Consider the following 20,017-nt stretch of genomic DNA (forward strand, 5'->3'; position numbering starts at 1 on the left):
CACATGACTGTAAGTCACCTTGGATAAAATAATCTGCTAAATGATACATTATATTACCACAGAGGGTATGTAGAATAGGGAAATACAATAATATAACACTAGATATACCACTGTCAACTCTCTCTGAGTGTTTTGGCTGGTGACAAGCTGACCTCAGTGTTTCACTTTACTCACAGCTTTGCGGTCAGTCTGTCCTGTGTTTCAACCACAGTTCTGGTTTCTCCTCACCTTGTCTCACAACATTACCCTGCATTGAAATGGCATCTCTTTATGCCAACAAGAACACGCCACAGCACCAAGGTGCCCCTGTGACAGGGTGTCCAGTGTCTGGTGCTATGCTCCTGTTCTCATGGTCACAGATAACATATTGGTTCCTCCAAGGGCTGTGGTAGAGGTTACGACCTTCACTTCCATGTCTGTCACCAGAGAATTGCGTTATGTAACAGACCGAAGGTTGACCAAACCACAAAGCCAAGCAAAGCCGGTTGATAGAATGATTAATGAGTAGACAGTGAAAGAAAGACAGGGGACTTACCTAGCCTTGGCCTCAGCATCCTCACAGCCTTTACTGGACACCTCCTCCAACCCTCCAATCAGGTGCTTGAAGGAGCTGCAACACAGGAAGTGAAAGAGTGTTTGTGAAACATCACTTTTTATAGGAGTTCAAGACATTGATCCATTGCATTGATGTCACCCTCCTCCTCCTGAAATGACATTCAATAAACTGCAGTATCTTGATATATAATAATTGTTGTCTTCAAGTAATCACGTCAGTTGTCTAAATGACAAAAAGATTGCTAATTGGCGTTGTGTTTCATTAACTGTGGTGTAACTGCTCCATCCCCTTGATAATTGTAATTGACATGACATACTTAATAAGCCGGTCTCTATGTACCCCACTTATTCTCCATATGACTAATCTAGTGCAGCTGTGTATTGCATCTTTATAGTACCTATGAAAACTTTATGAATGTTAAATAAACCTTTGTAAGATTGTTGTTTGTTTGAAGTGGAAACCACTTAGTCTCAATTTATAATACCCAGATTCCCCACACATATCATCTCTGTTTGGATGTGCTTGAGCCCTAGACCCATAAATCTTTAAGCAAATATTGATGAATATGAAAATGAAGGATAATAATGATAAATGTACATTTCAATTGATATCTTTACAACCGAAATACCAGCTTACAACCCTGGCTGCCAAGGGTCAAATCCTCATGCCAAACAAAATACTTACATTGTGACATGCAAACACATGCGCAAGCACACACACACACACACACACACACACACACACACACACACACACACACACACACACACACACACACACACACACACACACACACACACACACACACACACAGTTGAAGTCAGAAGTTTAAATACACTTAGGTTGGAGCCATTAAAACTAATTTTTCCAACAATTGTTTACAGACAGATTATTTCACTTATAATTTATCGTATCAATTCCAGTGTGTGAAAGCAAGGAGGCCTACAAACCTGACTCAGTTACACCAGCTCTGTCAGGAGAAATGGGCTAAAATTCACACAACTTATTGTGGGAAGCTTGTGGAAGGCTACCCGAAACGTTTGACACAAGTTAAACCATTTAATTTAAAGGCAATGCTACCAAATACTAATTAAGTGTATGTACACTTCTGACCCACTTGGAATGTGATGAAAGAAATAAAAGCTGGAAAAAAACAATTATCTCTACTGTTATTCTGACATTTCACATTCTTAAAATAAAGTGGTGATCCTAACTGACCTAAGACAGTGAATTCTTATTATGATTAAATGTCATGAATTGTGAAAAACTGAGTTTCAATGTGTATGTAATGTGTATGTAAACTTCTGACTTCAACTGTATCTCTGCTGGAGTTTCCCTCTCACCATTATCCCCGAATTCTCAATATCGCTCTCTTTCCCTCCCTCCCTCTTCCCCCCTGCCACCGCTAACCTCTCTCTCATCCTGGCCCCAAACCCAACCCATATGGCAAGCTGGCTATGTGAGGTGAGAGAGCATTAGCGGTCTGTGTGACAAAGTGACAGACCATAATAATCATGTCATTCAGATGACTCACTCACTAAGGGTTGCCCATGAGAGGCCTAACAGGGGCTAACCTGATACCACCCAACTCTTACATTACAGCTAACTGATATACTGATGTAACACAATGAGTGTCCTGTATGGCTCAGTTGGTAGAGCATGATGCTTGCAACATCAGGTTTATGGGTTCAATTCCCAGGGCCGTTTGTACAAATAAAGTTGTATAAAAGCTTTGGATAAAAGCTTATATAATATAATATATAAGATTCTAGACCAAATGATTAAAGCCATTTCAGAATACAAGAGAAGGTAGGGAGGTTTTGAACACTCACTCTCTGTCGATGACCAGACATGTAACGGCCTCTGCAGCGATGACGTTTGCTGTCCTGATGTCCTCCCTGCAACAGAACACACATACGGTCATTAGTAAAACATATTACACAGAATACAGCAGCACCTTTCTTTATGAAACATTAACGACCAGGTATGTGTTTAAAATGACATGGAAAAATAGTTATTACACAATGAAAACATTGTGTTCCACATTTTGATAAATCATTCCAACACTTTGCTTTTGATACGTTAGGAAACACAGACTTGCCATGGAAAAATGTCATCATAGGATTATCAAGCTTTGTGTTGACAAATACACGGACATTAGTGACAGTAAACAGTACCAAAAGTAAAACCAGCTTCACTCTGTATTGTTAGTGACATCATCGATATCCTCTTCTTCCGAGTTGTCCCAGGACTCCCTGGCCCCTCCAGTCTAACTAGCATGACCAGTCCACACACACACACACACACACACACACACACACACACACACACACACACACACACACACACACACACCCACACACACACACACCCACACCCACACCCACACACACACACACACACACACACACACACACACACACACACACACACACACACACCACACACACACTACCGTATCACTGAGAACACTCAAATCTACACTTACAGCTGGGAAGGCGAGTCCATGCAAGCTGTCTACACACACTTTAACAGATCTCAGGGTCAAGTGAAGACCACTCTAAGACACACTGAAACCTAACACTTAATGTGGCAGCTGGAGGAGTCCATACAGTATTCCACTTCATCCAAATTTATAACAGGAAAACTCTGTTGGCAAAAGATGAGCATACACTAAATACTGTACTAAATACAGTACTGAACAAGTACGGAATCAAGTTTTACTCCCGGTCGGTGAGAAAGTGTATCAGCATTAGAGCTGTTGACATGTGAGTCAAGTCACACTCTCGTGTCTAAGTAGGGGAGGAATGACCCATATGTTGAAGCTGCTACGCAACCTATTTCACATGGACCGAGGTGACAAGCCCTTCTCATGCCATCTCGCCTCCTCATACACCCCTCCCCCCACCACCACCACCACTACCCATTTTCCAAACACACACACGCAAACACACACTCCCTATCTCAAAAGGTCACAGCTGCAGGAAACGACAATGGTTTCACCATTGGAAAAGAGAGGAGAGGAGGCAACCATTAAGGAGTGTTGTGGTAAAGATGGGCTAAAGAGGAAAGAGAGGGGGTTTTTTCTCACAGGGCATGTGGAGGGAGGGAGGCGGGAGGGAGGCGGGAGGCTGAAGGGGGTATTAATTCAACTAAATCCAGTCCCTGAGTGGGCCATCCTTGTACTTGCCATCATAAACACCTGCTGGGTGTGAATTGGGACTATGTGCCAAATGTAGCCTCTATGCCATTGTGCTACTGATGTCAACAGTGTTTTGGCATATACACCTGCCTCTCAAGAGGACAGGGTACATTGCTTTTTCCATGTCGGAAGAAAGAAACCCCCAAAACACATACGCATGCACACACACACACACACGGACAAAATATATTTTGCTTTCTATCTCAGATAATGAGCAGAGCCCACAAAGAGACTGAGCTGCTAGCTGTTCACTGTTAAAAGGGCAATCTGCAGTTGCTACATCCATTTTTGGACTAAAGTTAATGACGTGATACCATTCATTCTTGAAAGATATCATTTATAAATGCCTCGTGAGCTTAATTAAACTGTTGAACCCCATCAGAACCCAAAATATAATCCTATTTAACTCCACTTTTTGTAAACAAAATGAATGTCAACCAACACTGTATAGCCTCAAAACATGGTGCCAACTATACTTTTATATCATGGATGATGGTCAGTCCTTGCATCCATAGCTCTGTCTATGAATTTGATATCCAGTCCCATCCCTCAGATTTTTACATAAACCGTGGCAGGGGAGGTTTTGTTATTGTTTCAACTCCGGATTGCCCATTTAAGGGACCTCCAGGGTTTCATATTAGAGGGGGATTTCCATCACCTGCTCTCCTCTTGTTGCTGGGGTAACGTTTTTGTTGATATTGACAATACTATTTCTGCTGTCTGTTAACATCTGCAAACAATTTATTTACTCTGATCACTGCACACCTTCACAATTGCTTGTAAACACACACAGAGACAGAGAGAGAGACAGAGAGAGAGACAGAGAAGAGGAGAGAGACAGAGAGAGAGACAGAGAGAGAGACAGAGAGAGAGACAGAGAGAGAGACAGAGAGAGAGACAGAGAGAGAGAAGCCAAATGTAGCCTCTCTGCCATTGTGCTTCATTGTGCTGTTGTCAACAGTGTTTTGGCAGATATACCTGCCTCTCAAGAGAACAGGGTACATTGCTTTTTCCATGTTGGAACAAAGAAACCCCCAACACACACGTACGTTCGCACGCACATACATGCACCGGAGGGGATGGCTGCCGTTCTACTGGCTCCTAACCAACTTTGCTATTTTGTTTGTTTTTACGCATTGTTTGTAACTCATTTTGGATATAATGTTGCTGCTACTGTCTCTTATGACCGAAAAAAGCTTCTGAACATCAGAACAGCGATTTCTCACCTCGAACTGGACAAAGATTTTTCTTTAATGAGTCCAATGCGAAGGACTTACTGCCTCCCGAGACCAGGCCCTCATCCCCATCATTTGTGTGAAGAAAAGACAGGGGACGGAGGCCTGGGTGCCTTGTGAGAATTTGTTGGCGAGTGAGTAAACCATCACCACCCTTGGTATTATTTTCCAAAGTCATTGGAAAATAGACTGGATGATCTACATTTCAGAATATCATACCAACGGGATATTAAAACTCTAATAACTGTAATAATATGTTTCACAGAGACTTGGCTGAACAACGACACAGACTATATAGAGCTGACTGGCTGCTCTGTTTTTCGGCAAGACAAAGCAGCTACGTCTGGTAAGACGAGGGGAGGGGGTGTGTGTCTATTTGTCAATAACTGCTGGTGTGAGATGTCTAATATCAAAGAAGTCTAGTGGTATTGCTCGTCTGAAGTAGAAAACCTCATGATAAGCTGTAGCCCACACTATCTACCAAGAGAGTTCACATCTATATTATTCGTAGCCGTCTATTTACCACCACAAACCGACGCTGGGACTAAGACCGCACTCAACAAGCTATATAAGGCCATAAGCAAACAAGAAAATGCTCATCCAGAAGCAGCGCTCCTAGTGGCCGGGGACTTTAATGCAGGCAAACTTAAATTCGTTTGACCTCATTTCTACCAGTATGTCACATGTGCAACCAGAGGTAAAAAACTCTAGACCACCTTTTCTCCACAAACAGAGACACATACAACGCTCTCCCTTGCCCTCCATTTGACAAATCTGATAATGATCCTATCTTCCTGATTCCTGCTTACAAGCAAAAACTAAAGCAAGAAGTACCAGTGACTCGCTCAATACAGAAGTGGTCAGATGACACAGATGCTACACTACAGGACTGTTTTGCTAGCACAGACTGGAATATGTTCGGGGATTCATCCAATGGCATTGAGGAGTATACCACCTCAGTCACCTGCTTCATCACTAAGTGCATCAACGACGTCGTCCCAACAGTGAGCGTACGTACATATCCCAATCAGAAGCCATGGATTTCAGGCAACATCCACACCGAGCTAAAGGCTAGAGCTTCTGTTTTCAAGGAGCGAGACACAACAAACAGACAAAGTGTCAATACAAAGATTGAATCCTACTATACCGGCTCTGACGCTCGTCGGATGTGGCAGGGCTTGAAAACAATTACGGATTACAAAGGGAAAACCAGCCAACAACCAGGACAACACCTCTCTCTCAATGTGAGCAAGACAAAGGAGCTGATAGTGAACTATAGGAAAAGGAGGGTCAAACAGGCCTATATTTATTTACACCCCAGGAAATAAATATTGTCTCACCAGGGGTGATAGTCAGATTTGCGTTTAGGAATGAGCGTTACTCCGAGGCCTGTACTCTGGAGCGGGATCGATTTGGAGGTGGAGGGTCCGTCAAGGTCTGGGGCGGTGTGTCATAGCATCATCGGACTGAGCTTGTTGTCATTGCATGCAGTCTCAATGCTGTGCGTTCTAGGGAAGACATCCTCCTCCATCATGTGGTACAATTCCTGCAGACTCATCCTGACATGACCCTCCAGCATAACAATGCCACCAGCCATACTGCTCATTCTGTGCATGATTTCCTACAAGACAGGAATGTCAGCGTTCTGCCATTGCCAGCGAAGAGCCCGGATCTCAATCCCATTGAGCACATCTGGGACCTGTTGGATCGAAGGGTGATGGCTAGGGCCATTCCCCCCAGAAATGTCTGGGAACTATGCAGGTGCCTTGGTGGAAGAGTGGGGTAACATCTCACAGCAAGAACTGGCAACTCTGGTGCAGTCCATGAGGAGGAGATGCACTGCAGTACTTAATGCAGCTGGTGGGCACACCAGATACTGACTGTTACTTTTGATTTTGACCCCCTCTTTGTTCAGGGACACCTTATTCCATTTCTGTTAGTCACATGTCTGTGGAACCTGTTCAGCTTATGTCTCAGTTGTTGAATCTTGTTTGCTGAAAATAAAGGCAGTTGACAGTGAGAGGACATTTCTTTTTTTTCTGAGTTTACTTGGCAGTGTTAGAGAAAGGCCTCAAAAAATTGTCAATGACTGCAGTCGCCCAAGTCATTGACTATTCTCTCTGCTACCGCATGGCAAGCGGTACCAGAGCGCCAAGTCTAGGACTGAAACATTCTTCTACCCCCAAGAAAAAAAGACTGCTGAACAACTACACTATTCAAATGACCACCCGGACTATTTACATTGAACACCCACCACCCCCCCTCACCCGGCTGCTACTCACAGTTTATTATCTATGCATAGTCACTTTACAAATTACCTTGATTAACCTGTACCCCCGCACATTGACTCAGTACCGGTACCCCCTGTATATAGCCTCGTTATTGTTATGTACATTTCTTGTGTTACCTTGGTAATGATTCCATTTTTTTCCAACTTTAATTAATTTAATAAATATTTTATTAACTATATTTCTTGAACTGCATTGTTGGTTAAGGCTTATAAGTAAGCATTTCATGATAAGATTATATTTGGGGCATGCGACAAATTTGATTTGATTCACACAAAATCTATAAATATAATAATAATAATAATAATCTATGTTGCGTTCTATCTCAGATAATAAGTCCTTTCCTCTAAATGGCACATACACACAGAGACTGAGCTGCTAGCTGGGCAAATTTGCCTCATAAAAGGTGTACAGTTTTTGTATTATTTACACACCATGGTGATTTCCTTTCATTAAGACACCAACAACCCTATACAGCCGGTGTGTGGGATAGATAGATGCACTGTTAAAGGGGCAATCTGCAGTTGCTACATCCATTTTTGGACTTAAGTTAATGATGTGATACCCAATGATTCTTGAAGGATATAATTTATAAATGTCTTGTGAGCTTAGTTCAATTGCCGTACCCCACCAGAACCCAAAATATAAGCATGTTTTACTCCACTGTTTGTAAACTAAGTAAATGCAAACAAACACTGTATAGCCTCAAAACATGGTTACAACTATACTTTTATATCATGGATGATGGTCAGTCCTTGAATCCATAGCTCTTTCTATGAATTTGATATCCAGCACCATCCCTCAGCTTTTTACAGAAACAGTGGAGGGGGTGGCTTTGTTATTGTTTAAACTCCAGATTGCCCATTTAAGAAATAGAGGGGGGTCTCCATCACATGCTCTCCTCTTCTCTTTTGGTTGACGGGCTAATGCTTTTGGCTGTCATATTGTTGGTATTGACAATAGTAGTTGGAAACTATTTCTGCTCTCTGTTAAACTTTTGCAAACAATTGATTTACTCTGATCACCGCACACCTTCACAATTGCTTGTAAACACAGAGAGAGAGAGAGATCTGAAATGTCCTTTAGAGCAGCACGGCAGAGACCCGGCCAGCGGTGTACATTTCCAGTCGGGCATTTGAATTAAACTGGTAATTGGATGGTGATCTGGTGTCCCAAAGGAGGGTTTATGAAAATACAGGCTGAGGTGGGACCTGAGACCAGCACCAATCATATTGTTTCCTCTTTCTGTCAACGATGTCACACTCTTTAAATAAGCTCTCATCCTCTACTGACCGTCCTATCAACCCACACACATGAACGCACACGCACAACACACACACTCCCCCGAAGCACAGCACACATCGTCTGCACGGTTGATGGATCTACACCTCAAATGGGAGTTCATACAAGAATGTGACATCAGATACTATGCTGCCCTATTGGGGACAACAACTATGTTTTGAGGTACCTCTGTTCCAAGAACTGCCGACAAGATTTATGTACATGATAGACTATAACCTAAAAGGAGAGTGGAACAATTTCTGTTGCACGTAAACATGCAGACGCATGAAAACACGTGTGCAGGCAGACACACACACACTCCAGTATCATTGCTAAGAGAACAGAATGTGATTTGCAAATATTGTAACAAAAGATCAAAGTCAGAGTCTTGAGATGTAGCGTGTCCTTCATCACACACATATTGAGTTTCATAAGCATCGACACACACCATTAACCTCTGATTAAAAACCTAGCTTGAAGCCCCCTGGTCAAAAGCATTCATTGAATTTCAATTTGGGAGGCATGCTTGACCATCAAAGCAAACGTTGTGGGGACCGCTTTTCTCAAGATGCCCCGAGACAAAGAATTGTTGGTAAATGGTTACAATAATAAGTGGGCACTGCGTCCTTCAGAGGATACATACAGATGGCCTTCTTAGATGTCAGGGAGAATACAAGAGATAGGGAAAATAAGAAGGTTTTCCCTGTATCTTAAGAGTGATTTACAGCAAACAGACTTTCTAAACTCCATAAAATATTATTCTGAAAGTGTCGCTATGACATATTATTTTGAACAGAAATGTTAAACAGAAATCCTATTGTAATCAAATGGGTCAGTCCAATCTACGGTATCATTAGCATGATCATCAGAAGAGCTGGATTAATATGACTCAAAAACTCTAATTTCACAAAGGAATGTTTCACCCATTACTTTGAAATGTGGGACACTTTCTTTCTTATATATCTGTTTCACATATCGTCTTCCAATGGCAGCAGAGTGGCAGTAGCCCTGTCCCATATGTCCCACATACATTTTAATGATGTCATCTTACATCTCTTATGTTCATTAGCTTCAGATAAGGAATAAACCAAAATGTACTCAATTTGCTACACTGCATTTGCCATATAATTACCACCTTATGTATGCTGTATTAATATCAGAAAAGGATCTTATATAACTGTTTATGTGAGAAATATGACACGCAACTGATGATCTAGACTGAAATATATCTCTCACTCCAAACGGGTAGAGATTTCTCAGTGAATTATTGCTTCCACAGTAATTGGTTGTCTGCATTACTTCTAATCAATATATCAATATGCATTGTAACTGTTTTGCTTCACAAAGGTAAATAGAGCTCAATGGGGATTGTTCCTCATTCAGTCACCACAAGATGGTGCTAGCTACATCCCATATTTTTTACTCACATGCAGTGTGTGTGTGTGTGTGTGTGTGTGTGTGTGTGTGTGTGTGTGTGTGTGTGTGTGTGTGTGTGTGTGTGTGTGTGTGTGTGTGTGTGTGTGTGTGTGTGTGTGTGTGTGTGTGTGTGTGTGTGTGTAAGGAAGGGGGGGATCTATGGAACGTTTGGTTCCTCTTTTGCTATTATCAAACCCATCCAAGGCTGAAACGCACTGGAGACTAACCGGGTGATTCTCATGAAACCTGTTTTAAACATGTCTGTGGCAAATTGAGTTTCAAAACCATGATCCATCTGCAAAAATGAACTACCATTCTGAGGACTAAGATGTCTAGTTCTAAGTGTGTTATTTTAAATACATTTTACACTTTTGTCTGAATTTTGTACATTTTCACCCCAAATTCTCATTACTGAAATGCGTCTGGATTATGTTCTCGGGTCATTTCATACAATTTTACTTATTTTAATATAAGACAAAATATGTTGTTGTAGTTTGTCCATAAATCATAAAAAATGGTATACTAGTTGATAATATCATCTCATTACGTAACCCTAAAAATTCCAATCCGTTTTTTTTTACAAAGTTTTATTCATCCATGATGCATCATCTAGAGTAGTAGTAGAGGTTAAGTTAAGGAAACTAGGCGTATGTCGCGTGTCACTACTTCACAGGAGAGCTGTTTGAACAAAAACTTTTTTAAATGCGTTTTTTGTCAGAAATGCCTTCTCGAACATATGAACTTTCATGTGCCTTTATAATAAACTTGTATGCCATCTGCAAATACGAATAAAATTGATAAATTATGAGCCTAGTTGGTTTAGCCACAGAAAAAGTTAGCAACCTTCCCGCTAGCCATGATTGGCTGAGATAATAAGTGGGCTGGACATGCCGAGAGGTGAGTTTGGATTGGTCTGCCATATAGCATGCTTCTGTCTATTTGAGCTGGTCAGTATGTCTAGGTAATCCTCTCTAATACAGGCATTTAAAAAAAGTATTGCGTAGTAAAACTGCATAAGCCTAATGTCAAGGTAAAGTGTAGTGTTAGCTAGCTAACGTTAGCTGACTGGCTCACTAGCTAACGTTACGTGTATCCTCTCCACTTCGTGGGGACCAAGTTTTTAACCAGTTCTGCATTAGGGGGCGCTATTAAAAATTTTGGATGAAAAAAGTTCCCGTTTTAAACAAGATATTTTGTCACGAAAATATGCTCGACTATGCATATAATTGACAGCTTTGGAAAGGAAATACTCTGACGTTTCCAAAACTGCAAAGATATTGTCTGTGAGTGACACAGAACTGATGTTACAGGCGAAACCCAGATAAAAATCCAACCAGGAAGTGCCGCATATTTTGAAACCGCCTCATGTCAATGACTCCTTATGTGGCTGTGAATGAGCTTACGTTTTCCACGTATTCTCCAAGGTCTCTACAGCATTGTGACGTCTTTTTAGGCATTTCCATTGAAGAATGGCAGTAAGGGACCATATATAGCATGTGGTCACATGGTGTCTCCCACAGAAAATCTCGCGTAAAATACTGAGGTAGCCATTTTTCCAATCGCTTCTTATGAGAAACCAATTGCCTCGACGGATATATTATCGAATATATATGTTAAAAACACCTTGAGGATGGATCCTAAACAATGTTTGCCGTGTTTTTGTCGATATTATGGAGCAAATTTTGAAAAAAGTGTGTCGTTATAGTTGCAGCATTTTCCGGTCGATTTCTCAACCAAGCCTGATGAAGAAATGGGAGCTATTTCGCCTACAAAAATAATCTTTTTGGAAAAAAGGAACATTTGCTATCTATCTGGGAGTCTCCTGAGTGAAAGCATCTGAAGTTCTTCAAAGGTAAATTATTTAATTTGGTTGCTTTTCTTATTTTCGTGAAAATGTTGCCTGCTGCCAGCAGCCTAGCATAGCATTATGCTAGCATTGGCTGTAACGTATCTTGTCTAGCATTGGCTGTAACGTATATTTTGAAAATCTATGATGACAGTGTTGTTAACAAAAGGCTAAGCTTGTGTTTGAATATATTTATTTCATTTAATTTGCGATTTTCATGAATAGGAAAAGTTTCTAGGGGTATTTATGTCCGCTGCGTTATGCTAATGCGCTTGAGGCTATGATTACGCTCCCGGATACGGGTTTGCATCCATGATATATTTGGGTAAGATAGCCTAGCTAGCTACATATTCCCATGTTACACGTTTCTAATTTTGACAGAAAGTGGTTTCATTTCAAGTTAAAGTGTACTGTTAGCTAGCCAACGTTAGCTGGCTCGCTAGCTAACGTTATGTATATGATCTTATTATTCATATCTCAGAGCCATTTGCTTGACTAGTTATAGCCTAATGTTAGTTAAGTAACATTGAACCTGGTTGGTTAGTTACCTGCAGATACATTCAGGGTAGTAAAGTCATGAGTTGGCATTATGATTAATTGTTTACCTAGCTAGCTACATGTCTAAAGAAAAGATTCTCGTCTGAGTGTGCCAGAGCGCAGAATAACTGATTAATTTACGAACGCTGAACACCCGTTGAATATGACTGGTGTCAGTAAACGTCGGCAAAAAAGCATAATTAAATTGTTGCCACAAGCACAGTTACAGTCACCAACGATCTGGATAACATGAAAATAGCCTAACCAGGTCTGCTAGAGTGAATAAAATGGTCAGAGTGTGGTGTTCTCTCATTTGTGTCTGGAAGTAGCTAGCAAGCTAGCCAATGTTACCCAGTTAGCTTGGGTGCTTGACTGCCGTTGTGAGGTTAAAATGTTCGGATCAACCCTGCTCATCGGCCAGAGCGTCCAGTGTGTGCTCTGAACGCTCCGCGAGTGAAACGCTCTGAATATACAAGCGGTCAATCTGACAGCACTCTGACCAACGCTCTGCATAACAAAACAGCCTAACCAGCTCTGCTAGGGCAAGTGATGTTCAGTGAACTGTTCTCTCATTTCTCATGTCTGGAAGTAGCTAGCAAGTTAACTTGGATGCTTGATTGCTGTTGTCTGTACAGAATGCTTGGATCGGCCCATAAAGAGATGGGTGGGGCTAAAGCTTAAGGGGGTGTGAACGATGCTGAATGGGTGTAGACAAAGAAGAGCTCTCCAGTACCAGTACTAAAACATTCAAAGTCAATTTTCTAAAAAGTGAGTTTACAAGTTTATCAACTTTCAAAGCAAAATTAATATTCCATTATTCCTGTAGAGTATGATATACAATTTTGAGTCTCTACTTTTATCCAATATAAAAAACACAATTTAAAATAAGACCGACTTGAGCCGGTCGGTCACATATGACTTCAGAATGAGGTTCTTATTCTCAAACAAACCTTTTACCCCACTTGGCCTTCTCATTACTGAAACAGCTAAAAAGCTCAAGTTATGGAAAAAGTCTGGTTTTATTTGATATGTTTTATAATTTCATTTTACATGTCTTTTCAGTGTACGCTTAACTCAGGCCTTTCATTAGAGGAGCAATGTTAAAAAAATATATTAGAAATTGATTTGTGTATTCCTTTTTTGTACTGTTGCGGCAATGAGAATTTTGTGGAAATTGTGGTAAAATGCATAATGTGATCAAAAAAACATAATAATCATTACGAAATACAAGGTAATAAGGAATGAAGAGAAGGCTACGTCCGACATTGGAGTCCTTTGTACAGGTGAAGTTCATGAGTACATAACTACACATAAATACAATGAAGTACATACTGTAAGTACGGTCTTACCCAATACATTTGCGGACAATGATAATGATGCATTGGATTTATACAAGCACTTGCCAGGTTCTCAAGGTACATCACAATGTGTCAGGGGGGAGATCACTCAGGCAATGTGATGCATGTGGTTTATTGTAGGTATGCACATAACAGATATTCTGGTCACAATTCTGATTTCATCCATTGCCACAGAGCACCTGCCTAGAAACACGAAGAGGAAAAGAGAATGAAAGGGAGAGAGAGGGAGAGCGAGATGGGCAGGTAGAGAGAACAAGAAATGGAGGAAAGACAAGGAGGGAAAGAAAGAAAGAAAGAAAGAAAGAAAGAAAGAAAGAAAGAAAGAAAGAAAGAAAGAAAGAAAGAAAGAAAGAAAGAAAGAAAGAAAGAAAGAAAGAAAGAAAGAAAGAAAGAAAGAAAGAAAGAAAGAAAGAGGGGGCAGGGCAAAGAGTGGGAGATAGAAGTGTGAGTAGAGGGCTTATCAGTCTTACCCATGCAGGGCCTTCTCTCCGAACCAGTCTCCTTTCCCCATGCTGCGGAGGTAGACAGGATCCCCGCTGGGCTTGTCTTCCCTGGTCACATTCACCTGGACAAAGGGGTGGGGTGCCACTTTAAATCCATAAGGGGGGAGTGAGCAGTTATACATTCTGAGAGAAGGGACCTATGGGACCATGAGCTGCACTGTAAGTACCTAACACCCTTCTGTAATGGACATTTCTGTAACTGTATGGTTGACTAATCACTACATTATTCAACATCAAAGTGAGGTTAATGCAGAGCAGGGGTGATGGACATATCTGTGCATGCTAAATCTTTGTACATCTTTGATGGACATCTTGGTGCTATGGTCTGTGAGGAACCACTAACCAGGTCATTAGCTAGCTGACAACTGAGCGATGGAGGTCCAGCAGAAATGGCCAAAGTGAAGATATAGAAGGTCGTTTGACTTAATTAAGGCTTCTATCTTCATTCATTAGAAGGTTCTATTGCAGTATGACATCACATCCACCAGAAATACATAGCTAAATCTGAGGGAAATAGTGATAATTCAACTTTTAATATGATCTGGGAAGGCAAAAAGGGAAAGAAAGACCCAGGAAAAGAAACAGAGAGAGCGAGAGAAAGTGAGAGAGAAAGTGAGAGAGAGAGAGAGAGAGAGAGAGTGAGAGAGAAGTTTGTTCCACTAGTTGAGACAGATGGATACTGTACATCTTGATAATTTGAATGGGGTAAATCGTTGACCTTATTTGGCTCCCTGGCTGGGACAGAAGGTAACATGTCTGGCTGAGAGCCCTATATCAATAATGTTGATGATGATGAGGGTCTCACCATTCCCTTACTGACAATGAAGAAGGTGTCTCCTGTGGCTCCCTGTCTGACGATGTACTCTCCATCCTCATAGTGTGTCTGGAACCAAAGAGGAGAAGATAAGTGAGAAGGATGAGTGAGACACCTTGAACACGTTGCATTGGTGAAAAGGTTTTCCCTCAGTATTGTATCTTAGTTGGGGTGCAGAGTCCCCTGAAGCAACAATCCTTTGAAAGCACACACATATTTACACACATATAAGCACATAGGCCCAGCCGTACGTGTATGTGCACGCACGCACACTCACACATGCACGCTCTATATTCTTCACACTCTCATTTCCTGTGTTTTCTCTTGATTTGAAAGCCTCTCCTTGAACCTCATACACACAGGTAGGTGTGTTAACCTGTAAAGACAGGATTATGTGTAACACACTGCCATTTACCCAGGCAAAGATGGTTGAATGTGGTATGTGAGAGTGAGTATCTGGCCTTTGTAAGACAAAGCTGTGACATTTAACCTGTAGAGGGCTCAGCCAATCAATACACTGTGACAAATGTGCCACACCAGACCAACTCAACACACTGCCCATGGAAACAGATGTTGACCTTTGTATATTATGGTCATCCAATCTCAAAACATAGAGGTTACATTGTCTTCTTGTTTTTCAGTATAGCAGTCAAATCCTGGGTGGTGTTCTAGCGATCTGCCCCAATATACACGTACCTATATACACGGGTTTAGATGTGTGCGTTTTTTTTCCTCATCCATCTAGACACACTATCCCATAATGAAAAGCCAAAACAGGTTTTTAGAAATGTTAGCAAATGTATAAATAAATCCCAAACTGAAATATCACATTTATATATAGGGCAGGTAATCAAGGAAGTGATGGAGTCCTGATGAGTCTGACAACACACAGGTGTGCGTAACGATGGAGACAGGTGTGCGCCATAACGAGCAGCCTAGTGAAATAGAAGCCGGAGAGGGAGCACACGTGACATCTTGTGTATGACACTACAAGCTTGGCATACCCTGTATTTGTTGAGTTTCTCCATTTAAAGAGACTCATGAGAAGCCAGGCAGAACATGGTGAAGACAGGGAGAGATTGGGGGGTGGAAGGGATAGTGAGGAGGGTGGAAGGAGATTTGAGGGGGAGGATGAAGAGGGAGGAGAAGAAGTGGGGGCAGCATGCTGCCCGGGAGAGGTGGAAGGGGGGTTTAGGGCTGGGTGTCATTTAGATTTGTAAGGGGATAGATTAGGGACGGGGAGATGGGGAAAGGTAGTTTGTAGGATGACGGGGAGGGAAGATGCTCCCCTGAGGTTTTGTTTGGGTTTTTTTTTTGTTAAATTAAAATACATTATTGGAGTATGAATGAAAATTATGAGTTGTAAAGAATGAATGGTATTGAATGGAATAAATAATTTTTTCAAAAAAAAAAAATTTGAGTTGAGTTTCTCCCATTCTTCTCCACAGATCCTCTCAAGCTCTTTCAGGTTGGATGGGGAGCGTCACTGCACAGCTATTTTCAGCTCTCTCCAGAGATGTTTGATCAGATTCAAGTCCCGGGCTCTTGCTGGGCAATTCAAGGATATTCAGAGACTTGTCCCAAACCCACTCCTGCATTGTCTTGGCTGTATGCTTAGGGTTGTTGTCCTGTTGGAAGGTGAACCTTCGTCCCAGTCTGAGGTCCTGAGCGCTCTGGAGCAGGTTTTCATCAAGGATCTCTCAATGCTTTGCTCCATTTATCTTTCCCTCGATTCTGACTAGTCTACCAGTCCCTGCCACTGAAAAACATCCCCACAGCATGATGCTGCCACCACCATGCTTCACCGTAGGGATGGTGCCAGGTTTTCTCCGGGACGCTTGGCATTCAGGCCAAAGAGTTCAATCTTGGTTTCATCAGACAAGAGAATCTCGTTTCTCAAGGTCAGAGTCTTTAGGTGTATTTTGGCAAACTCCAAGTGGGCTGTCATGTGCCTTATAATGAGGAGTGTCTGGCCACTCTACCTTAAAGACCTGATTGGTGGAGTGCTACAGAGATGATTGTCCTTCTGGAAGGTTCTCCCATCTCCCCTAGGAACTGGAACTCTGTCAGAGTGACCATCACCTCCCTGACCAAGGCCCTTCTCCCTTGATGGCTCAGTTAGTCCGGGCGGCCAGCCCTAGGAATACTTTGGTGGTGCCAAACTTCTTCCATACAAGAATGATGGAGGTCACAGTGTTCTTGGGGACCTTCAATGCTGCAGACATTTTTTAGTACCCTTCCCCAGATCTGTGCCTTGACAAAATCCTGTCTCGGAGCTCTACGGACAATTCCTTTGACCTCATGGCTAGATTCTTGCTCTAACATGCACTGTCAACTGTGAGACCTGATATAGACAGGTGTATGCCTTTACAAATCATGTCCAATCAAGTTGTAAAAACATCTCAAGGATGCACCTGAGCTCAATTTCAAGTTTCATAGCAAAGGGTCTGAATACCTAAGTAAATAAGGTATTTCTATTTTTTTATTTTATACATTTGCAAACATCTATAAAAACCTGTTTTCACTTTGTCATTATGGGGTATTTCCACAAAATGTGGAAAAGGGGAAGAGGTCTGGATACTTTCCGAATGCACTGTATGTCTCAGTCTATCTCAGACAAATCAATACGACAGCACCTGATTGACATTAGAATAAACAGTACTTTGGTGAATACAACATAGTATTGAATGACACAGAGGGGCTCTCAGAAACTTAATGTTAACATGTTATTTTGGTTTGTGTTTGGCAGTCAGTGTATGTCCCAAGCATTAGTCAGATGGTCTGTTCTTTTTTAAATGCATTGATTCATTTTACCACTGCAGTCACAAAGGTTCTCATTTTCTACGAAATGGCAAGTGTTTTACACACATTGAATAACATGCAAAAACAATATTATAGCTTTAAAATGAACTTTAATGATTGTGTGTCATGTATTCATTCTCTTGAAAGAAAGGTAAATATTTGTTGAAAGAAACTAAAACGGAATAGGAAAAACCTTAAATTGTAGAGAGTGCATAGATGTTCATAGTTTAGCATAATTGATAGATTTTTCTGTCCTTGTGAAGTGAACACTTTATGGCCAAAATTGGGACCACTTCCTGGTCATTATCCACACACACACACACACACACACACACACACACACACACACACACACACACACACACACACACACACACACACACACACACACACACACACACACACACACACACACACACACACACACACACACAGAGGAATGCAAATGCTACAGGCTTCTAAAAGCCTGCAGGACAAACTAAATGTAAAAAGCAGTTTGCAGCCAAAGTGAAACTGGAGAACATATCAAAGGAAAAAGGATAACAAATTGTTTAAATGGAGCTCAGTAGTGTAGTGCAAAAAAAATCATTGCTATTGCAATGTCAAAAGAAAACATATAACCTTTTACAAAACCACCAGAAGTCTGAAATAATTCATAGAGGAAACCGAAACAAAAAAGGTAAACCAGAGAACAGGTACAATATATACATTCCTCTGGGCAAAAGTGGTGATCTGACCATCTTTGACTGGTGAGATTCCTCCAAGAATTTCAATTAGTCCTTCAAGAATTTCAATTATATTTCAATTGTATGTGTTGTCACATCACATACAAGTTCATCAACACCATACCCAGTTGCTCAGAACTCTCAAACCTCCTCTGCCTTCAGCATAGCAAGAACATCCTCAAGTCGTAGGCATCCATTATCCATTCACTCAATGCTCTTTTGTTTCCATAGAAATGTGTATCTTTGGCGAACACATTTGTGTACATAAATGGCTTTCAAAGGAGGACCTACCTCCTCAAGGACATCAGCCAGCTTGCTTAGTATCTCCTCCGGAAGTTCATGGAATGTTGGAACACTGCAGGAAGAAAAGAGTCAGGAAGTCAAGGAAGAATAGGGATCCACAATGCTACGGGGCATTGATGCTAATAGACATATTTTTGTATACACTGAGTATACAAAACATGAAATAGACTGACCAGGTTAATCCAGGTGAAAGCTATGATCCCATACTGATGTCACCAGTTAAACCCATTCAATCAGTGTAGATGAAGGGTAGGAGACAGATTAAATACGGATTTCTAAGCCTTGAGACACTGAATGTGTACAGTATGTGTGCCATTCATTGGGTGAATGGGCAAGACAAAATACTGAAATGCCTTTGAATGGGCCCTGGTAGTAGGTGCTAGGCGCACCGGGTTTGAGTGTCATGAATTGCAAGAGCTGGGTTTTTCACGCTTAAAAGTGTCCAGTGTGTATCTAGAATGGTCTACCACCCAAAGGACATCCAGTCAACTTGACAAAACTGTGGGAAGAATTGGAGTCAACAAGAGCCAGCATCCCTGTGGAACACTTTCGACACCTTGTAGAATCCATGCCCTGATGAAATGAGGCTGTTCTGAGGGCAAAGGTGGGTGCAACTCAATATTAGGAAGGTGTTGCTAATGTTTTGTACACTCAGTATACGGTCATGTAATATCGGCAGCTACACAGTCAATAGGTTAGCCTGAATAGAGTTTCTGTTACTACGCTCGCTCATTTTCTTAACGTTGGAGAAAGTATAATCCAGAAATGAACCTATATAAATACACTACACATTTACTATGTGTGGTATTCTGTATGTGTACACACACACACACACACACATACACACACACACACACGCACGCACAAACGCACGCACGCGCGCGCACGCACGCACACACACACACACACACACACACACACACACACACACACACACACACACACACACACACACACACACACACACACACACACACACACACACACACACACACACACACACACACACACACACACACACACACACACACACACACACAAACACCCACACTTGATGTTTGTTCTGTGCGTTTCCTTGCAGTCCTCTGAATCCTAAATCCCATCTGCTCATTATCGACATGGACTAAAGAAAACTGGCCAATGTTTATCAG

The 20,017-nt window shown here is 41.6% G+C and overlaps 1 protein-coding gene across 2 annotated transcripts in view; it reads right to left on the reverse strand.

The window, feature by feature from the left end:
• Positions 1-20,017, reverse strand: part of LOC135511026 (cGMP-dependent protein kinase 1-like) — a 142,698-nt gene that overhangs the window by 15,189 nt on the left and 107,492 nt on the right. For both annotated transcript variants that reach the window (XM_064932484.1, XM_064932483.1), the window contains exons 5-9: positions 18,855-18,918; positions 15,028-15,105; positions 14,190-14,284; positions 2,389-2,454; positions 536-610 (exon numbers count right to left, since the gene is read on the reverse strand). In XM_064932484.1, coding sequence (XP_064788556.1) covers positions 536-610; positions 2,389-2,454; positions 14,190-14,284; positions 15,028-15,105; positions 18,855-18,918 — 378 coding nt within the window. The remainder of the gene's footprint in view (positions 1-535; positions 611-2,388; positions 2,455-14,189; positions 14,285-15,027; positions 15,106-18,854; positions 18,919-20,017) is intronic.

The sequence above is a fragment of the Oncorhynchus masou genome, chromosome 23, assembly GCF_036934945.1.
Source record: "Oncorhynchus masou masou isolate Uvic2021 chromosome 23, UVic_Omas_1.1, whole genome shotgun sequence".
NCBI classification, from domain to species: domain Eukaryota; kingdom Metazoa; phylum Chordata; class Actinopteri; order Salmoniformes; family Salmonidae; genus Oncorhynchus; species Oncorhynchus masou.